Raw genomic sequence first — 18,011 nt, 5'->3', positions numbered from 1 at the left:
ATGGTAGAAACCTTTTTTTTTTTTTTTTTTTCTGTACGCGGGCCTCTCACCGCTGTGGCCTCTTCAGTTGCAGAGCACAGGCTCCGGATGCGCAGGCTCAGCGACCATGGCCCACGGCCCAGCCGCTCCATGGCATGTGGGATCTTCCCGGACCGGGGCACGAACCCGTGTCCCCTGCATCGGCAGGCGGAATCTCAACCACTGCGCCACCAGGGAAGCCCTGGTAGAAACCTTTTAAGCAGAGAATCTGTCCCGTTCTTTTTTGTGCCATAGAATCATCCAGATATCCATGTGGTTCACCTCCTCACCTCCTTCAGGTCTTGACTTAAATGTCACCTTCTCAGTTGGGCCTTCCCTGACCACCCTATTTAAAGTTACACACACATACACCTGTGTTTCCAGTCCCTCTTTGCCACTTTGTTTCTATCCAAAGCACTTATCACCATCTAACATAGTATATTTTGTACTTCATATTTTACATATTTTATTTGTAGTGTTCTCACACCAGAAGGTAAACTCTATGGGGGTAGGGATCTTTTCTGTTTTATATTCTCCGGGCCTAAAATAATACCATGTAGGTGCTCAATAAATACTGGGGTTTTTTTTAAATTTGATTTCCATATATTGTGAAATGATTACCACAATAAGTTTAATTAACATCCATTATCTCATACAGCTACTTTTTTCCCTTGTGATGAGAATCTCAAGATCTACTCTGTTAACAACTTTCAAATATATCGTAAAGCTATGTTAACTATTGTCATCATGTCGTACATTACATCCCTAGTATTTATTTATCTTATAACAATAAGTTTGTACCTTTTGACTACCTTCATCCAACTCCCCAATTCATCAATAAATATTGTTGAATTAATGAATAGACATATCTTGGTGCTGAGTATGAAAAAATAGAATGAATTGTTTAGCATGCAGAAACTTCCTGCAACCTACCATGAGCTAAATGAGAGCGGGGACCACACCTGTCTTCTTATCCTCTTGTCTCTCCAATGCTTTTCACAGTGTCCAGCTCAACAGATATTTCTCAAAGGGCGACCAGTAACCTTCCTGATTTTACCTGCCCCTTGACTTAGGGCCACTCCTTGCAGGGCGCTAGTGTCATTCTTGCATCTAGTTACCAAGGAAGGCCAGAGTCCATTACCCCAGAGTCGGGTGGAAGAACAATTACATGAAGAACACAGATTCTTCTAACTTCAAAGGGCTTCCCAATATAGACAAAACACTAAACAGTCCAAATACAAAAAAGCCTGATGTGAGATATAAACGAGTATGAAAAGCTTCCTGCTTCATTTTTTGCCTTCCAAATTGATTAAGATTTGTTTTTAAAAATGTTAACAAGGGTTCAGAGAAGCAAGCCTTTTCCAAGTGCTGGTGGGAGTAAAATTCAGATAGTCTGTTTGGAGGAATTTGAAAGTTTACATATCTTTCTAGGAGCTTTTCTTAAGAAAATAATCAGGATAAGAGCAGGGATGTACTAGTACTTCCCTGGTGGTCCAGTGGTTAAGACTTGGACGCTCCCAATGCAGGGGCATGGGTTCCAACCCTGATCAGGGAACTAAGATCCCACACACCACACCATGCAGCAAAAAAAAAAAAAAAAGCAGAGATGTACTGATGTATTATGGATCATAACATTGTTGGAATAGCATAAAATCTGATAAAAAAAGTATATACTTGATATACTTTATCAAGTATATCAAACACTTGATAAAGTATATGATATAGCCATAGCCTAGAATATTATATATTTTTTCAAATAATGATACAGAAAAATATTTAATTGTGGGCAAATATTCATGACACATGCTTAGTGAATAAAGCAGGTAACAAATTAACAGGTACAGAACAATCCCATTTTTGTTAGAGAATGTGTTCGTTGAAAGAGACAAAACCCAGAAAGAATATTAAAATATTAACAGTGCATCCTCATCATCACTCGGTATTATCAGTCCTTTAATTTTAGTCATTCTGGTAGAAGTGGAGTGATAATTTACTGTGGTTTAAATTTCTCTTTCCAGATTTCTCTGGTGGCGCAGTGGTTAAGAATCCGCCTGCCAATGCAGCGGACACGGGTTTGAGCCCGGATCCGGGAAAATCCCACATGCCACGGCGCAACTAAGCCCATGCGCCACAACTACTGAGCCTGCGCTCTAGAGCCCGCGAGCCACAACTACTGAAGCTCATGCACCTAGAGCTCCTGCTCCGCAACAAGAGAAGCCACTGCAATGAGAAGCCTGTGCACCGCATTGAAGAGTAGCCCCCGCTCACCGCAAGTACAGTAAAGCCGGAGTGCAGCAACAAAGACCCAAAGCAGCCAAAAATAAATAAATAAACAAACTTACATAAAAAAATTGTAGGGGCTTCCCTGGTGGCGCAGTGGTTGAGAGTCCACCTGCCGATGCAGGGGACGCGGGTTCGCGCCCCGGTCTGGGAAGATCTCACATGCTGCGGAGCTTCTGGGCCCGTGAGCCATGGCCGCTGAGCCTGCGCGTCCGGAGCCTGTGCTCCGCAACGGGAGAGGCCACAACAGTGAGAGGCCCGCGTACAGAAAGAAAAAAAAAAAAAAAAAAAAAAAAAAATTAATGGAAAAGAAAACTGGAAGAAAAAACAAATGTATTTGAGGTGGTAGGATTATGCTACTTTCCTGTATTTTCCAGTTGTTATGAATATGTATTACTTTTATAAGGCGATAAACCTTTTTAAAAAGCACAAGATGCACGTTTCAGAGTACTATTTAAATATAAATAATAAGCATTACAACTATTCCTCTCGTCTATTTGCAGGTTGTGGGTTTTATATTTAAGTTTATCATAATATGTTTAATATTAATATATTTTCATAAATAGTGTAGATAACATTGATATATTTCACTCCACACATGCACACACACACACACACACACACACACACACATAGTGATTGCAGTTTGTGCAGGAGGAGGCAGCCATGAATTCAGGCAGATGGGGGATAGGTTGGGAAGGAAGGGCCAGATGAACCCAGGTCCCCTGTTTGTCCAGGATCAGGGCCTCTCCAACAAGCCTCTCTACTTAAAAGCTCAAAGTCCCTTCCAGTCTCTCCTTCAGGGCTACCCCTACCAGAGAGTCTCCTTGTCATGTCTCCCCTTTGGTGGGTCACACCCTCACCTGGGATAACAGTCCCCTCCCTCTGGCCGGTAGTTGGGGAAGGTGTCACAGGCCCACTGGCCATTGGCCAGGGCCCCGCCTTCCTCGGTCGGGATCATAGTTTCACACGCAGGGGTCAGAGACCTCCTCACCTGGAGTCACAGCCCCCTCCCTCGGGAGGGGGGGGTCAATGGCACAGGCAGCGATCACAGTTTCACACGCGGCAAACTCACAACCTTGGACCGAGGACGCGCCCTCCCTCGTCAGGGGTCCCAGTTTCCCGCCCGGGAAGCCCTGGTCCCTCCCCCGAGGCCGGCGGCCCCTCCTCCCGAGACATGGTGCCGGTCCCACGGGGTCCAGGCTCTCCCGAAGTGTCCCTGGGGGCCGGGCCCGAGGTCTTGGTGCTCAAGAGGCCCGCGCAGGCCGTGTCGCCTTCGCTGGAGGCCGCGGACGACTCGCAGTCCTCGGCCTCGTCGCTCTTCTGGCCCTCCTCGCGGCCGCCCCCCGCGAGCCCGGGAGTGGGCAGGTCGTCGCTGCGCCGGGCCGGGTAGGGCAGGATGGCGGCCGGCACGTTGCTGGAGGCCGGCCTGGCCCGGGTGCTCTTCTACCCGACGCTGCTGTACACACTGTTCCGCGGGAAGATGCCGGGCCCGGCGCACCGCGACTGGTACAACCGTATCGACAACACGGTGCTGCTGGGCGCGCTGCCGCTGCGGAACATGACTCGTCGGGTGAGCCGGGCCGGGAGGCCGGGCCGCGCCGGGGCTGGGAGCCAGGCGAGCGCCGCCCAGGCCTCGGCGGCCCTTTCTGAGCCCCCTCTTTGCCTCGGCAGCTGGTACAGGACGAGAACGTGCGAGGGCTCATCACCATGAACGAGGAGTATGAGACGAGGTTCCTGTGCAACTCCCCAAAGGTGAGGCGCCGGGTCCCGTGGGCAGAACTGGGGCCGAGGCGCCCCGCCGGCCTCGCCCACCACACAGGGCCTGGCGAGCCGGAGGAGGTTGGGGGAGGGGGTGCTGTAGGTGACCTTGCCGCAGAGACAGGCGTCCCAGGCTTTTTTGCCTCCTCAGGGAGGATCTGGCCCTCTAAGCTTAAATGGCTGCGGCTGGGGGTAGAAATTAATTGTGAAATAAAAACTGATGTGAAAGGCATTTAAAAGTAGAGTTGACAAACTTAGATTATTCCTTTGTGCACAAATGTATTCTTAATGTCGGTAACTCAAATCAGTAACCAGAACTGAAAGGCAACTTTTCTATGGCTTGCTTTCATTCGACACTTACTCAGCACTAAGTATGGATCAGACACTGTTAGATATTCAAGATGAAGGTCCTATAAACTGTAAAAAGAAAAGCTACGGCCAATCCCTGGTAAATTTATCATAAAACAACCCATTGCAAAAACTGCATAGGGTTCATTTGGTTTTGATTTGAGGGAATTTTATATATATGTTAGAGATGATAGTGGAACTCCAAAGCACTGTCATAAATAAAGTTCAGGCCTAAATCATAATTTTCATTAGATGTGAATGCTTATTTGTGGAACTGTTCATAATGGTTATTAGATGTTGCCCTATCTTTACAGTGTTTGACTTCTATTAGCACTGCACAATTATTTTCTTGTTTACTGTACTGATAGAGCCTAATGAACATGCCGTTATTTCAACTGTAGATTTTTTTGAAATCTTAAAAAAATTGTGACTCACATTTAAAATATATTGATCAGTGATGGCATACATTTTTAAAGAATGGGTAACAGTTCCTTGGATTTCCCACAGTATTTTGCCACAAGACCTCAGGAGTTATTAGCCAAAATGGTGAATGTTCCTTAACGTGGTCCATCCTGCGAAGCAAGTCACAGAAAGTGCTCGTCTCTGGGTGTGAGGCAATTGACATTTGTGAGCAGCTATCTTATCCCACTAGCCTAATCTCCAAGGCAGTGGTTCTCACATTTTAATATGCCTAAGAATTACCTGGCAGTCTTGTTAAACTAGCAGATTCCTAGGTACAACCCCCAGAGATTCTGACTCAGGAACTTTAGGGTGGGGTCCCAGGAATCTGAACATTTAGCAAGCTCCCTAGGTGTTTCTGACATAATTGATGTATAAGCCCCATGCTGCCAGATTTTGCTGTTTTTTGTTAATTTCATGAGCTGTATAAAATATTGACCCTCGTTCGGAGTCATAAGTTTCTGGTTTGCTAAAGTGATTAATATCAAGAGTAGCTGGAGCCTACCTGAAGTCTTAAGGCAAAATAAAAAAGTTGCCCAGTTTGCCAGAGGCCTTATTTCTCCTGTTTATTCTTTTCTTCCTCCTAAGTGATAATATTGCACTAACAAAAGTAGGTGCATTATTTTAATTTTAAAATAACTGTTTTCTACCACATACCCTCTCAAAAAAAGTGGTAAAAAAGAGGAGGCTTATGGACAGAGAAACAGAAAGTTCTTGCAAAACATAGTAGTCCAGCCTCGCAGCTGGATCATGCGAAAATAGTTACACAGCTTTTGTAGATGAATTTTATACAGCTCGTACTTTGTAGCTAAAGATTCAAATACTTTAGCTTTGGTACTAAAGCTCCTAATGGTACTTTAAGAACACTTTAAATCTTGGACATAATCCTAACTCAGCAGCATTGCTGTTGTGTGATGAAAGACCAGCCATGTAGGTCAGCCATTTTAAAGACATTTCTGAAAGAAGTTTCTTTTTAGGCAAACAGTAAACAGTATATTCACATTGTAGTAAACCGTGAAGCTTCCTTGTTGTCTCGCTGCCTCTTGGGAGCCCATCTTCCTACCATTCACATCAGGCTTTTTTCATTTTCTTTTCTATGCTGGTGGACCTCGTTCCAGGAGTGGAAGAATGCAGGAGTTGAGCAGCTGTGGCTCAGCACGATAGACATGACCGGAGTCCCAACCTTGGCTAACCTCCAGAAAGGAGTCCAGTTTGCTCTCAAGTACCAGTCGCTAGGCCAGTCTGTCTACGTACATTGTAAGGCTGGGCGTTCCAGAAGTGCCACTATGGTGGCAGCATATCTGATTCAGGTAGAAAAGGTCTTTCTGGACCGGTCCCCTTTACAGCAGATCTCCAGTCTACTGGCAGACCTTGCTAGGAGCCATGTTCCCAATTTCAGGCTGTTTGGGAGGTGGAAAGCACCTGAACTTTGCAGACAGGCTGACCTTTGGCTTTCTCACCGGCCAGCTGCGTGACCTTAGGCAAAAGTGGCTTCCCCTCTCCATTGCTCAATTTCCTCAAACTAAATGTGTTGTGAAGCTTGAATGAGAATGTATGTCAAGCACTGACCTAGAACGAGCACTCAAAAAATGGAGTTGCAAAGGATGCTAATACCAGCAAAAGGCTAGAAACACTTGTTATAAACATGTCAGGAAATCTAGTTCTGTAGATAATAGTGCTGATCACTTGCAGCTCTATAGGACTCACGTTTCTTTAAGTATTTCAGAGTAAAGTTCTGGACATTAATTTCTAGAAACAGTGGCTCCAACAGAATTTTGCCTATCAGTTTGTTATGATCGGCAGGTGGGATGCTTTTAAAAACATTTAGAAGCCAGTACTCTAGTCCATCCTTTCCTGTTACAAACCCCCGGCTCATTTTTGTTACCTGTGAGGCCCCTGCAGAGCATTTACTAAGTAATGTAGATAGTTTAAGGAAAAAGGAAATGTAAAGATAAACAGCCTGGCCTTGTGTTACTGTGGACTGGTGAATATATGATTTAACAATACTAAAGCTTTAGTCATTAGGACTCTGTTTTGCTGGAAACTGGATGTCAGGAGATATTTTGGGCAAAGTGAGAACTGAACCAGCAGGCTAAAAATCTATACTTTCTTGGTTCTATTGAGTTCTAAACCAGTAAGTATCCTGAGGACACAAAGATAGCCCTCCTAGTTAAATTTTAAAAGTACTCTTTTCTAGACATGGTGACAAGTTGCATAGAAACATCAACTGTGTAGTCTTTCCAGGAAACTCTTGTAACCAACAGCCTAGCTCAGAGAGGACATCTAGTAGGCCTATGCCCGCTTGAATTTAGGATCTCAGCTTCATGTGTTCAACCTTCTATTTCCAGGGTTTGGCAGAATAAAAATTAGATAGAAAGACTGATTTGGGTCCCCCCCTTTACCTCCCCCAGCCTATTGCATATAATTGTGGGACTTTGACTGAAGGGGTTAAAGTGCTCTCCCACTTATAATATGTGGGGCATAGCTTTTAACTCCCTGCAAAGTGGAATTTTTAAAAAAATGAAATTCTGAGAGCCCTTTAGCACTTGTTATTGGGTCAAGGACACCTTAACACCTGGTCCTTTCTTTGTCTGATTTCCCAACCCTGCACTTCAGGTGTACAACTGGACTCCAGAGGAGGCCGTAAGAGCCATCACCAAAATCCGGTCACACATCTACATCAGACCTGGCCAGCTGGAAGTTCTCAGAGAGTTCCACACGGTGATCACTGCAGGAGCAGCAAAGAATGAGACTTGTCACACATCGCAGATATGAAGTACATGGATTAGAAAGAACTCAGGACAACCCTGGCTTGCTACAGAATGAGAATGTTTAACAGGACCAAAAGGCCTTAAGCCCAAACTTGACGTAATAGAAATGTGCTAAGTAATGGTTAATTTCACTCCCTGTGTCTTGTTTCGTTTTCTTGAAATAACACTGTTGTGTGACTAGGAAGATTTAGTGTGGCTTCTATTCATGGGGCCTGGGGATATGGGACAGGGATAAGGGTTTATTTCCAAAGGTCAAAGAAATCTGTCGTGCACCTGATGTTGTGCCTAATGATATTTACCCCCATAACTCAAAGACGTTTAACACTAGGAAAAGAGAAGAGAAATACTCAGCTATGGCTCTTTGCCACTGTCAGAATCCTAATTCACTGGCCCTATGGGGCTCTCCTCACTTGGAGCAGTCATCCTGTATGCAGACAAGGAAGTATGGGATTCAATCAGTATTGTGACTGACTTAGAAATGTGTGGGTATGTAATTAGTTTCCCTTAGGAAGTCACCCTTTCAGAATTCAAAACAGACACACATATCACTTCAAAAACTTTTATTTGTATGAACAGTTCCTAGCTCTTGGCTTAGCTTAGAACTTTTAAAAGAATAGAGACCTTATATATTTGAGTTTGAAAAAAGTTTCTGCGATTAATCAGAAATAATCCTTTCTACTTCTTTCTGGCTTACTCCTTGGAATAAGCCAAAAATAAAACCAAAGTATACATTTCTTGACAGACAGATGAAAAACAACAGACAAACGTCCTAAATTCTAGGGTAGACTCTTGCTGGTGAAGGACACCTTCAGCTTAGTCCATTCTCCCAACCAAAGCCTGAAGGAGAACTCTAACACCTAATTCTTCGTGGAAAAATGACCAATTAGCCACTTGACAGGCTATGGAAAAAAAGGAAGACTGGGCATCTTTCCTTCTGTCCCGGGATCAGGGGTGCTTCTATGTAACACTGATCAGGTAAAGAGGGGAGGCAGTGCCTAAGGGCGGAGAAGAGGCTTGCTCTACGTGCTCTGTAGGGAGGCACAGGATTACAAGGGGATGGCGAACAGGCTGGCCTACTCTCAGTTCAACCAGCCAGCTGAGAAGCAGCAGTCTAAAAAGCCCCAAACGGAACACCCTTATGAGTTCAAGGGTTGAGGCGCTGCCTTTCTAACATGTGCCAAAAAATAACATAGTACCTGAATGGGGGCCTCCGGGACTTTGAGTTTGGATGGGTAGGTGCTGGAGAAAGGGAGGGCAAAAGTCAGCCGCTCTTTCCCTCACAGCCTTAGGCCAACACAAACTGCAAATTGGTAAGCAGCACCTTAATGCCTCTAGTGACAGTTACAGCCGAAGTGGCAGGATCAAGCTTGTAGGTGTTGGCATCCCCCTTTTTATATCGGTCCCGAAAAACATAGATGCTCCCATTACAGCTGGCAATCTTCCAGAGGGATGGGGCAGAGCTCCAGGCCTCAGGAAGGCAAAGCCGGGTGAAGCTGTCTAGCAGGGGATTGTAGCACACCAGGGAGTCCCCTTCAGCCACGATGAACACCAGATCCTTATGCACAGCTGCGTGCATGCGGCCAGCGAAGGGCAGCACATAGGGTTTCACATGACACTTGTCTGTCTCTGTGTCAAAGCACTGGATGAGTCGGGACGGTTTGGTAAAGAAGTCCAGGTCATTCTCCTCCCCCCCTAGTAAGTAGATGATCCCGTTGAGGTTGGCACCAGCGGCCCCTGACACAGCCACCTCTAACTGGGTTGTCTCAGTCCAGACGTTATCACCTACCCGATAATAGATAACTGCATTGGAGAGGGTATCCTGCAGCGTCTTGCCACCCAGTGAATATATGGCATCTTTCCCGGGCACAGACACCAGGGTGTGCTGGAGTCGGTCATGGGGCAAAGGCGCACACCATTCCCAGTCCACAGTGGCATTGTTGCACTTCCACATGCGCCGTGGGATGGACCCTCCCACCACATACAAGTCTCCGCCATGCTTGCAGGCTGCAGTGATCTGGTGGCACAAGCTGTTTTGGCCACTTACACTGATGGAGTCATCTTCTGCACAATGTAAGGACACAGCCAACGAGTGGGTACGAGATGACTCTTTCCCGATCAGGTAAATGTGTACATTCTCCCCAATTTCCTATTGGTGAAATTAAAGGTATAAATGGTATCTATCAGTTCTAGGCTAAGGCTCACTTGAGATACATATCCTTAAGGTCCTAGACCACACACTTGTACCTTGCTCTAACCTACTCTGCTCTAGTTACTGTGTGTCATCCTGACTCTCCTCTAATCACTTTCAGGCATCTTATGCTGAAAGAGAAAACCTGTTACACTCATTCCAGCCTTTTTTATAATTATCATGAGCTGCTACTTCAGATTATTAATGTAATGATGAGAGTAGTTCTCTCAAGGAGCTTTGGAGCCCAGAGGCTGGTGGCTTCTGGTCTCACACACACATCCTCCTCCCCAGCTCTTATCAGTTTCAAGCCAGAGACTTATTTACCAGCATCAAAGAGGCCAGGCCAATAAATGGCTGGAATGCATGGATATCATGGTGCCCAACCCTAAAGATATCTGCCTTACCTTCAAGCTAGTCCTGAGTGACTCTGAAAAAGCCTCTCTTTCTTCTTTATTAAAATTGATCCAGGCTTCTATTGCCTCTGTTGGGTTCTGGGAACATGGAACTCCATCTGTAAAAACCAGAGGAAAGGTATGGTCAATGGCAATCTGACAATCCAAAAGGGAAATTTAGAACAAGTGGCTTTAAAAACGTGAACATCTTTGTCAGACTACCACCATGTATGTATATGTACATGTATGAGAAATTAACATAAAATTGCCTTGTTTCTTTTTTTAAAATAAATTTATTTATTTATTTATTTTTGGCTGCATTGGGTCTTCGTTGCTGCGCGTGGGCTTTCTCTAGTTGCGGCGAGCAGGGGCTTCTCTTTGTTGCAGTGTGCAGGCTTCTCATTGCAGTGGCTTCTCTTTTGCAGAGCACGGCCTCTAGGCACACAGGCTTCAGTAGTTGTGGCACGCGGGCTCTAGAGCGCAGGCTAAGTAGTTGTGGAGCACGGGCTTAGTTGCTCCACGGCATGTAGGATCTTCCCGGACCAGGGCTCGAACCTGTCTCCCCTGCACTGGCAGGCAGATTCTTAACCACTGCACCACTAGGGAAGTCCCTGCCTTGTTTCTTTTAATCAAAATGGATGATTTGATATTCTCCTACTTGCCATGGAAGCAATTTACTAGGCTACAAAACTCACACTTGAAGTATGGTTATACCTCACTTGTGGAGTCAGGATTGTTACCTAAAAATTGGCAAATCACTTGAGAAGCTTCTTATTTAGGTATCTTGACTCACTGTCAATTTACTTATGTAACTAGTCCCACAAATACATGCAAAGTACAGAATGGATGAGACCACTTACACACAAGAGAGATTAGAATATAAATGCAGATAGCTCCTCACTACCTTTTGTGGCTAAGTGCTGCTGTTTTTTTTCTTTTCAATCCAAGATTTGTATATACTGTGAAATGTTGCTTTGTTTTCCTAGCCTCTTCGTCTGGAAGGGACTCTGTCTCTGATATCAGCTACTAAATCTCAACTTACTCTCTCTCAGAAGGTATCTAAATTCTTATCAAGAATAATAATGTAAACTAACACCAGGAAGCCTGAGGGTACCCTTCTCCTAAACTAGAACATTCACTGAACATCATACCGGTGTAGCTGGGTATGATGTTCCCCCTCTCTCAACTTACCAGAGATGATATCAGTGAGTAGACGGTGGGGCAAGTGGAGAAATTCCTCTGTGCTCTGCAGCTGGGCCAGGTGGGCCTTGGCACAGTGCTTGGCAGCAGTGTAGAGCTCAGGATCACTGTGTCGATCTGCCAGCCACATCACCTGAAGACAGTTGCCCACCTGCACTGTGCGGGCCAAAAACCGAGAACACTCCTCAAAGAGAGATGTCAGCTGATACATGTCTGACACCTCATATATTTCCTGCAGCTCCTCAGCTCGAAGTTTCACAGTCCCATGGTAGATATAATCAACCAGGAGCTGGAAAACAGACTCGCTCACATCCTGCAGCACAATTACCCGGTTGTGGGCCTCCTTCAGGTTGGAAGTGAACATGGACCGGAAGAAGCAACTCTGAGCTGAGAGGACCAATCGGTGGAGCTGAAACTCCCGGCCTTCCACTGAAATGGTGACATCAGCAAAGAGCTCTTCCTCCAAACACAGTTTCATGATGCCTTGAGCCACACGGCCTGAGTGTGACCTATCTTTGAAAGTGTAGTTCACAAAGTAGTTCTCATCCATGGCTGCTCCAGGCTCCTCTGGTGATTCCATGGTAGTAGCCAACTTCTCTCTCTGCCAGTTGTCTGCAAAACACCACCACCCTGAATAACTGAAGTAGTCCATAGCCACAGCCTATGAATCCAATTGTCCAATGCAGGGAGGGAGAAGGGAAAACTGAGGGCACAGTCGGCCCAGATTAGCCTTAGTCCTGGCCCTGTTAATGACATCTCTGATGTTCTCCTTCAACCAAAGCTGGACTCACGCTCTTGCAATGACATCACATTCCTAATGAAATAAAAATTTCGTACTCTGGGTGTTTCCCTGAGAAAACACGGAATACTCCTTTCCTTTATGTAACAAAAGGTCTGGTATTTAGGTCAACACATGAAAGCGAGGGATTGGAGAAAGCCTATGATTTTAAAAGCCTGGGAAAAAGCCTTACTAACCAAATAACTATTAGCATAAAACTTGTGAGGCTCGGGGCAGCAGAACCTGACAAAAAGATCCCCATGTCCTTGTGGCCAGGTCCCTCTTTCCCCGCGCAGGGAATCCAGACCTTACAATCTGAGGTTTGTCCTAGGACATCTCTCAGATCCACGTTTGCTCTTTTCTGAGCCTCTCCCCGGCACTTCCCCGCTCGTCCTAATGACTCCCCAAGGCTTCCTCCCAGAACTCGAGACGGAGCCCAGCCGTCCCTAGCACGGGGCCCGAGGTAGCCCATCGCCACGTGCAGGGTTCCCGCTCCACCTGGAGTCGCCTGGGAAACGGCCGCTAGGGAAACCGTTCTTCTCTCCCCCTCCCCCTAGCCTTGCCCAACGGCCCTCATCAAAAGCTTAGCTCAGGGAGCGGGGGAGGGGTGTGGAATGTGGAACCCAGACTTCTCGCCCCTTCTTCTCTCACCAGTCTGGTTCCTTAGGATCCTTGCCTTCTCTCCAGCCTCTGTCACACCAAGCTAGGGCACGTTCACGTCACGGTTTCCCCACCCGCTGGCTTCGCTTTCTCACCTGCCTTCCCTCCTTTCATTCCGAAGCCCGGAACCCGGAACCCGGAACCCGGAACCTCTGCTTCCGACCCCGCGTCCGCCCGGAAGAAGATCTGTTGCACACTTCCGTTTCCGGTCCGTGCCCTTGGGGCTCCGTGTCCTATGGATCTGCCCTCGGCTACGTGGAGTGTATCCGGGGAACATGGCGGCGGCGGCGGCAGCAGCGGCTCGGAGCTGTTGGCTGGGGCTCGTGGGGTCCGCTGCGCTGGCCAGAGGTGAGCAGTGGACAGCTGGCTGAGGCCCGGGGCAGGAACGGCTACACGCCCAGCGCAGGGAGTTCCTCAGGCCTCACCCTGCGCTTCGGTGTCTATCTTCCCATGCAGTGGCCTGGAGACCCTTGGTGCTGTTGCTGCCGGTGAGGAGGGAAAGCGCCGCGGCAGACACGCGCCGTGAGTATGTGCGGGTCCGGCCCTTCTCGGGACTACAGGCGGGGCCCCGTTCATTCCCTTTGTCAGATGTTTGCCCTTGTCCTGGGCTGCCCTCCCCTGCGTTTCCTGGCAAGTCTCTGTTTGTCCTTAGAGAGCTGACTCCAATGGTCCTCACTCTGCAGAGTGAGGCAGAGTCGGGCCCTCCCTGTGCCCTTAGGCCTCTCTGTTATGGTCCTGTTGCCCCTTGTCCATTTCCATGATTCCCTTTTTCTCTGATTAAACTGGCATCTCTTTGAAAGCAGGAAACATAAACTTTGGGCCTCTGAGTCTTGTTATAATAGTAGCCCACGTTACTTGAATGCTTATTGTGTGCCAGACACCTTGCTAAGCGATTAATGAACGATTATAGTCTCCACAACAATCTTATGAGATAGATAGTATTATGCTCTTCTACTGTAGAGCAGGAAATAGTCCAGAGAAGTAACTTGCCCGGGATCACAGCACTAGTAAGTGACAAAGTAGGCCTGCCTGCTGCCAAAGGCAGAGAAAACAGTTACTCTGCGGCCTATGATGTGTGGTTGCTCCGTGATTTAGTGTTGTACGAATGAGTGTACGGAGATAAGTTACAGTCAATATAAGCCGAGTGGGAGTCAGGAAACCTGACATTTCCCCCTTTCTGGGCCTCAGTTTCCTCATCTATGTCACACACAAAAAAAGGTTTCAACTACATAATCTGTGATGGCTCTTCAGCCCTGAAGTTCTTAGCTGGAGAACCTGCTATGAGCCAGATGCTAAGGAGATAAAGAGAAGCAAAAGTTCTGATTCTCACACTTAAAGAGCTTCTAGTGTGGTAAGAGAGCTGAGACATATGCTGCTTTTAGCAGAAATGCAGGCATTGTGAAGGAAGAACCATGGAGTAGTTTTGAAAAGGGTCAAACACCCCAGCTGCAGTAATAAGGTGAGTCTTTGTGGACTGTGTAGGTGGCATTTTCCTTATGTTTTCATCACTTCCTGTTCCATGGAAGAGGAAGCTTCCACTTCACCTTTCTCAAGGTTCTGCAGGGAGTCCTGACTGGGAAACAGCACCCCTTACAAGCTCAAGAGACTGAATGCAGGGCTGGCTGCTGCCTTCTACTTTCCTTACTTAAATATGCCTTCTCCTTCCAGCCACTGTCAGACCACAGAATGATGTGGCCCACAAGCAGCTCTCAGCTTTTGGAGAGTATGTGGCTGAAATCCTGCCCAAGTATGTCCAACAAGTTCAGGTAATATTCACTACTGTTGTTCGGGTTTGGGTCAAGAAAGAACCATGTTGAGACTTCCCTGTCAGTCCAGTGGTTGGGACTCTGCACTTTCGATCCCTGGCTGGGGAACTAAGATCCCACGTGCCACGTGGCACAGCCAAAAAAAAAAAAACCAAAAAACACTGAAAGAAACAACTGTGTTCTTAGGGCATGTGGGAGTGGGCAGCCTGGAATCAAACCACAGACTCCTCCATCCCAACTTGGTCTTTTTTCTCTGCCCTTAATCGGGAGACTCCAGCTGAAGTTAGCTGCTCCCTCTGTAGCTTTGTTCCTTCTCCTCTCCTGTTCCATGTCTGCAGGTGTCCTGCTTCAATGAGTTAGAGATCTGTATCCATCCTGATGGAGTCATTCCAGTGCTGACTTTCCTCAGGGATCACAGCAATGCACAATTCAAATCCTTGGCTGACTTGACAGCGGTGGATATCCCCACCCGGCAGAACCGTTTTGAGGTCAGTCAGGAGACTTGAGGTTTGGAGAGTAAAGGAGGGAAAGGGGACAGAACAGTTTTAGGGTGATAGCTACCTTTGGGAACCATAGCCTCCGTAGTTTCTGTTCAGGTCAAACAATACAACACAGCAGTTAAACCAGGGCCTCGGAATCAGGCAGACTGAATTTGAATTGTAGCTTTGCCATTAGTAGGCTGTGTGGCTTCAAACATTTTGTTTGATTTTTCTGAATTTAGTTTTCTTATGTGCAGAGTAAGTACAAAAAAAGCGTAAAACCACCCTATCTGATAGGGTGGTTGTGAGGATTAAATGAGATAGTACAGGTAGACTGCTAGCACACAATAAGTTCTCAATACATATAGCTATTGTTATTGTTAGTATGGTCATCTACTTTCTGCCAGATCCTGGGATTGAGAGAGAAATAACACCCAATACCTGCCCTCCAGGAGTCCCCCACACTCTAGTGAGGAGGAAGGACACACAAAACAGTTTACTGTAATAACATAATTCATGGGATATTATAAGAACACAGGAGAGGCACTTAGCCCTGTCTAGGAGGCTTTTATGAAGGGAGAGAGAAAGTTTGTGCTGAATCTTAATGGATAACTAGGAGACCAGGAATGAGCCCAGTGAGGGAGGGCAGGTCGGGAGGCATCCAGTAGCATGAGCAAAGACAAGCATGCTGACAGGCTGAGCTATAGGGTGGCTTAGGCCTTTGGAAGTAGTTGCAAGTATAAGAGCATCTTGAGGTTTTGAACTTCGGGACAGAAGGCAGGTTCACAGGGTGGAACTTTAACCCACCCTGTATCCTCATTATTATGCTCCCACTCAGGGACTTCTGTCCCAGACCCCTCAGCCTGTGGTCCTCTTGGTCCTCCAGCTCCCTCCATTCTCCCTAGATTGTTTACAACTTGCTCTCTCTGCGTTTCAACTCCCGGATCCGTGTGAAGACCTATACAGATGAGCTGACACCCATTGAGTCTTCTGTGTCTGTGTACAAGGCAGCCAACTGGTATGAGAGGGAGGTGAGTTACTGGACGTGGTGGACCCACCTCTGGGCCGGAGTTGCAGAACTGATTGAAATTACTGGATACAGTGCAGCCCCTCACCCTGTGTTGGCTGTGATGGCTGGTTGCCTGAGTGCCTCTTTTTTCTAGATTTGGGACATGTTTGGAGTCTTCTTTGCTAACCACCCTGACCTAAGAAGGATCCTAACAGACTATGGTTTTGAGGGACATCCTTTCCGGAAAGATTTCCCCCTGTCTGGCTATGTTGAGGTAGGAGTCTTGGAACTGGGCAGCAGTCTGGGCAGGGAGGACCTGGTAGAGATCCTGGGCAGGAATTATGGCCATTGGATTGTGGTGGCTTAAGAGCATCAGTACTGGATTCCATCCTAGCTCCACTCTGACACAGTTTTGTCATCTGCAAAATAGGAACAATAATAGTACTTAACGATAGTAGATTTGCAGAAAACTAATTGATGTATGTTTAAAAGGGGAGTATTGTAAATGTTCAGTTGATGTTAGCCATTATTTTAATGGTCATTTTAATGACCAAGGCAGACTTAAGGACACAGCTTGTCACCAGGATACTGTCACCAGTATCTTTTTACCCTGCCCTGGATCTCTGAGAAGGCAAGACACTACATGTTCAGCCCTTGAGAATGGCCAGAGGCAAGACCAGTAACAATTGCCTACAAGAGCCTTATGAAGAATTTCAGTGCTTTACTTTACGATTGCAACACGTTGCAGGTTATTAGCAGGAAGATGGTTTATTATATACACACACACATGATTTTGTAGCAAAGTAACTTTTTAGAAATGTTGGGATAGTGGCAATCCAGCCCATCACTTCATACCCAAATGCTCCTGTTTTCTTAGTGTTTAGTTTAGCATGGTCCCATTCCCAGCACCCAGTTGTCTTTACCTTATCCAACTGATCTTCCAATAACAAGAAAAGCCATGCCACATGTATTGCCTTGCATCTTGGCAGTGATAATGCCAAGGCCACAGGGCCTGAACTTGAGTGCTTGCCAGCTTAGGTTTGTTGTTTCCAGCCACTGACTTGCTCCCTCATCATGGGCAAACGCTTACCGTCAATTTATAAGAGTGTGTTGAGGGAATTCCCTGGCGGTCCAGTGGTTAGGACTCCACGCTTTCACTGCCATGGGCCCACGTTCATTCCCTGGTTGGGGAACTAAGATCCTGTAAGCCGCACAGTGCAGCAAAAAAGAAAAAAAAAGAGTGTGTGGATGGGTGAGCAAAGTCAGTTCTGGTGGAAAAGGAGCTCAGAGCTCCTGATGTGGGGATGGTGGGCAGGGGGGCCTGCCTGGGTGATGGCAGGGCATGAGATAGAGGCCATTTTAGACTGTTTGGGTTGTGATCTGATGGGTAACACAGATGAGGATGGAGACTTACAGAGGCTGGGACAGGAGTCAAGGACAGAGAAGTAAAGGGGCTGAGGAAGGCTTTGGGAAAGTGGGCCTTTAGTGGCTGTAGCAAGGTCTTCCTTAGTGCTCAAGCCTGCCTTTTTCTTCTGCAGTTACGCTATGACGATGAGGTGAAGCGGGTGGTGGCCGAGCCGGTGGAGTTGGCCCAAGAGTTCCGCAGGTTTGATCTGAACAGCCCCTGGGAGACTTTCCCTGCTTATCGCCAGCCCCCTGAGAGTCTCAGGCTTGAAGCTGGAGACAAGAACCCCGAAACCAAGTAGTTTCAGGGAAGGCATGTGTATCCTAGAAAGCGCCATATCTATCATTGAGCGTCCCTGTAAATAAAATCCTACTTAGATTCACCACTTCTGTGTGCTTTTTGTGATACGCGGGCCGCTCACTGTTGTGGCCTCTCCCGTTGCGAAGCACAGGCTCTGGACGCGCAGGCTCAGCGGCCATGGCTCACGGGCCCAGCCG

At 46.9% G+C, this 18,011-nt stretch overlaps 3 protein-coding genes across 6 annotated transcripts; 2 read left to right on the top strand and 1 right to left on the bottom strand.

The window, feature by feature from the left end:
* Nucleotides 1-3,321: 3,321 nt before the first annotated feature.
* PTPMT1 (protein tyrosine phosphatase mitochondrial 1) lies at nucleotides 3,322-7,819 on the top strand. The gene is given in 4 exon segments (XM_004264105.3): nucleotides 3,322-3,871; nucleotides 3,973-4,053; nucleotides 5,985-6,176; nucleotides 7,483-7,819. Coding segments are annotated over 4 exon segments (828 nt in total). The 5' UTR covers nucleotides 3,322-3,475; the 3' UTR covers nucleotides 7,642-7,819.
* Nucleotides 7,820-8,182: 363 nt separating this feature from the next.
* KBTBD4 (kelch repeat and BTB domain containing 4) lies at nucleotides 8,183-12,987 on the bottom strand. 4 transcript variants are annotated; one of them, XM_004264108.3, is made up of 4 exons: nucleotides 12,847-12,987; nucleotides 11,409-12,029; nucleotides 10,230-10,336; nucleotides 8,183-9,783 (listed from the first exon to the last, which is right to left on the bottom strand). In XM_004264108.3, the coding sequence occupies exons 2-4, from the start codon at nucleotides 11,995-11,997 to the stop codon at nucleotides 8,923-8,925; spliced, it is 1,557 nt and encodes a 518-aa protein (XP_004264156.1). In that variant the 5' UTR covers nucleotides 11,998-12,029; nucleotides 12,847-12,987; the 3' UTR covers nucleotides 8,183-8,922. The 4 variants fall into 4 exon arrangements, with proteins under 4 accessions (XP_004264156.1, XP_004264155.1, XP_004264154.1 ...); XM_004264107.3 differs by having other exon boundaries at nucleotides 12,951-12,986; XM_004264106.3 differs by having other exon boundaries at nucleotides 11,409-12,231; nucleotides 12,847-12,981.
* An 85-nt stretch (nucleotides 12,988-13,072) lies between these two features.
* Nucleotides 13,073-17,896, top strand: NDUFS3 (NADH:ubiquinone oxidoreductase core subunit S3). Its single transcript, XM_004264109.3, has 7 exons — nucleotides 13,073-13,203; nucleotides 13,312-13,377; nucleotides 14,524-14,621; nucleotides 14,960-15,109; nucleotides 16,006-16,131; nucleotides 16,264-16,383; nucleotides 17,648-17,896. The coding sequence occupies exons 1-7, from the start codon at nucleotides 13,131-13,133 to the stop codon at nucleotides 17,813-17,815; spliced, it is 801 nt and encodes a 266-aa protein (XP_004264157.1). The 5' UTR covers nucleotides 13,073-13,130; the 3' UTR covers nucleotides 17,816-17,896.
* Nucleotides 17,897-18,011: the final 115 nt, after the last annotated feature.

The sequence above is a fragment of the Orcinus orca genome, chromosome 8, assembly GCF_937001465.1.
Source record: "Orcinus orca chromosome 8, mOrcOrc1.1, whole genome shotgun sequence".
Classification (NCBI taxonomy): domain Eukaryota; kingdom Metazoa; phylum Chordata; class Mammalia; order Artiodactyla; family Delphinidae; genus Orcinus; species Orcinus orca.
Note: the sequence above shows the minus strand (reverse complement) of the source record. Positions and strands in the feature narration are given on the sequence as shown.

Bases quoted from the DNA above. Each gene is read 5' to 3' on its own strand.
- NDUFS3 (XM_004264109.3), top strand. From the start codon at position 13,131: ATGGCGGCGGCGGCGGCAGCAGCGGCTCGGAGCTGTTGGCTGGGGCTC. The intron at 14,622-14,959 runs GTAATATTCACT...CCATGTCTGCAG, and splicing joins AGTATGTCCAACAAGTTCAG to GTGTCCTGCTTCAATGAGTT. The intron at 16,384-17,647 runs GTAGGAGTCTTG...TTTCTTCTGCAG, and splicing joins CCCTGTCTGGCTATGTTGAG to TTACGCTATGACGATGAGGT.
- KBTBD4 (XM_004264106.3), bottom strand. From the start codon at position 12,069: ATGGACTACTTCAGTTATTCAGGGTGGTGGTGTTTTGCAGACAACTGG. The intron at 10,337-11,408 runs GTAAGTTGAGAG...TGGTTTTTACAG, and splicing joins ACTCACTGATATCATCTCTG to ATGGAGTTCCATGTTCCCAG. The intron at 9,784-10,229 runs GTAAGGCAGATA...TTTCACCAATAG, and splicing joins CACTCAGGACTAGCTTGAAG to GAAATTGGGGAGAATGTACA.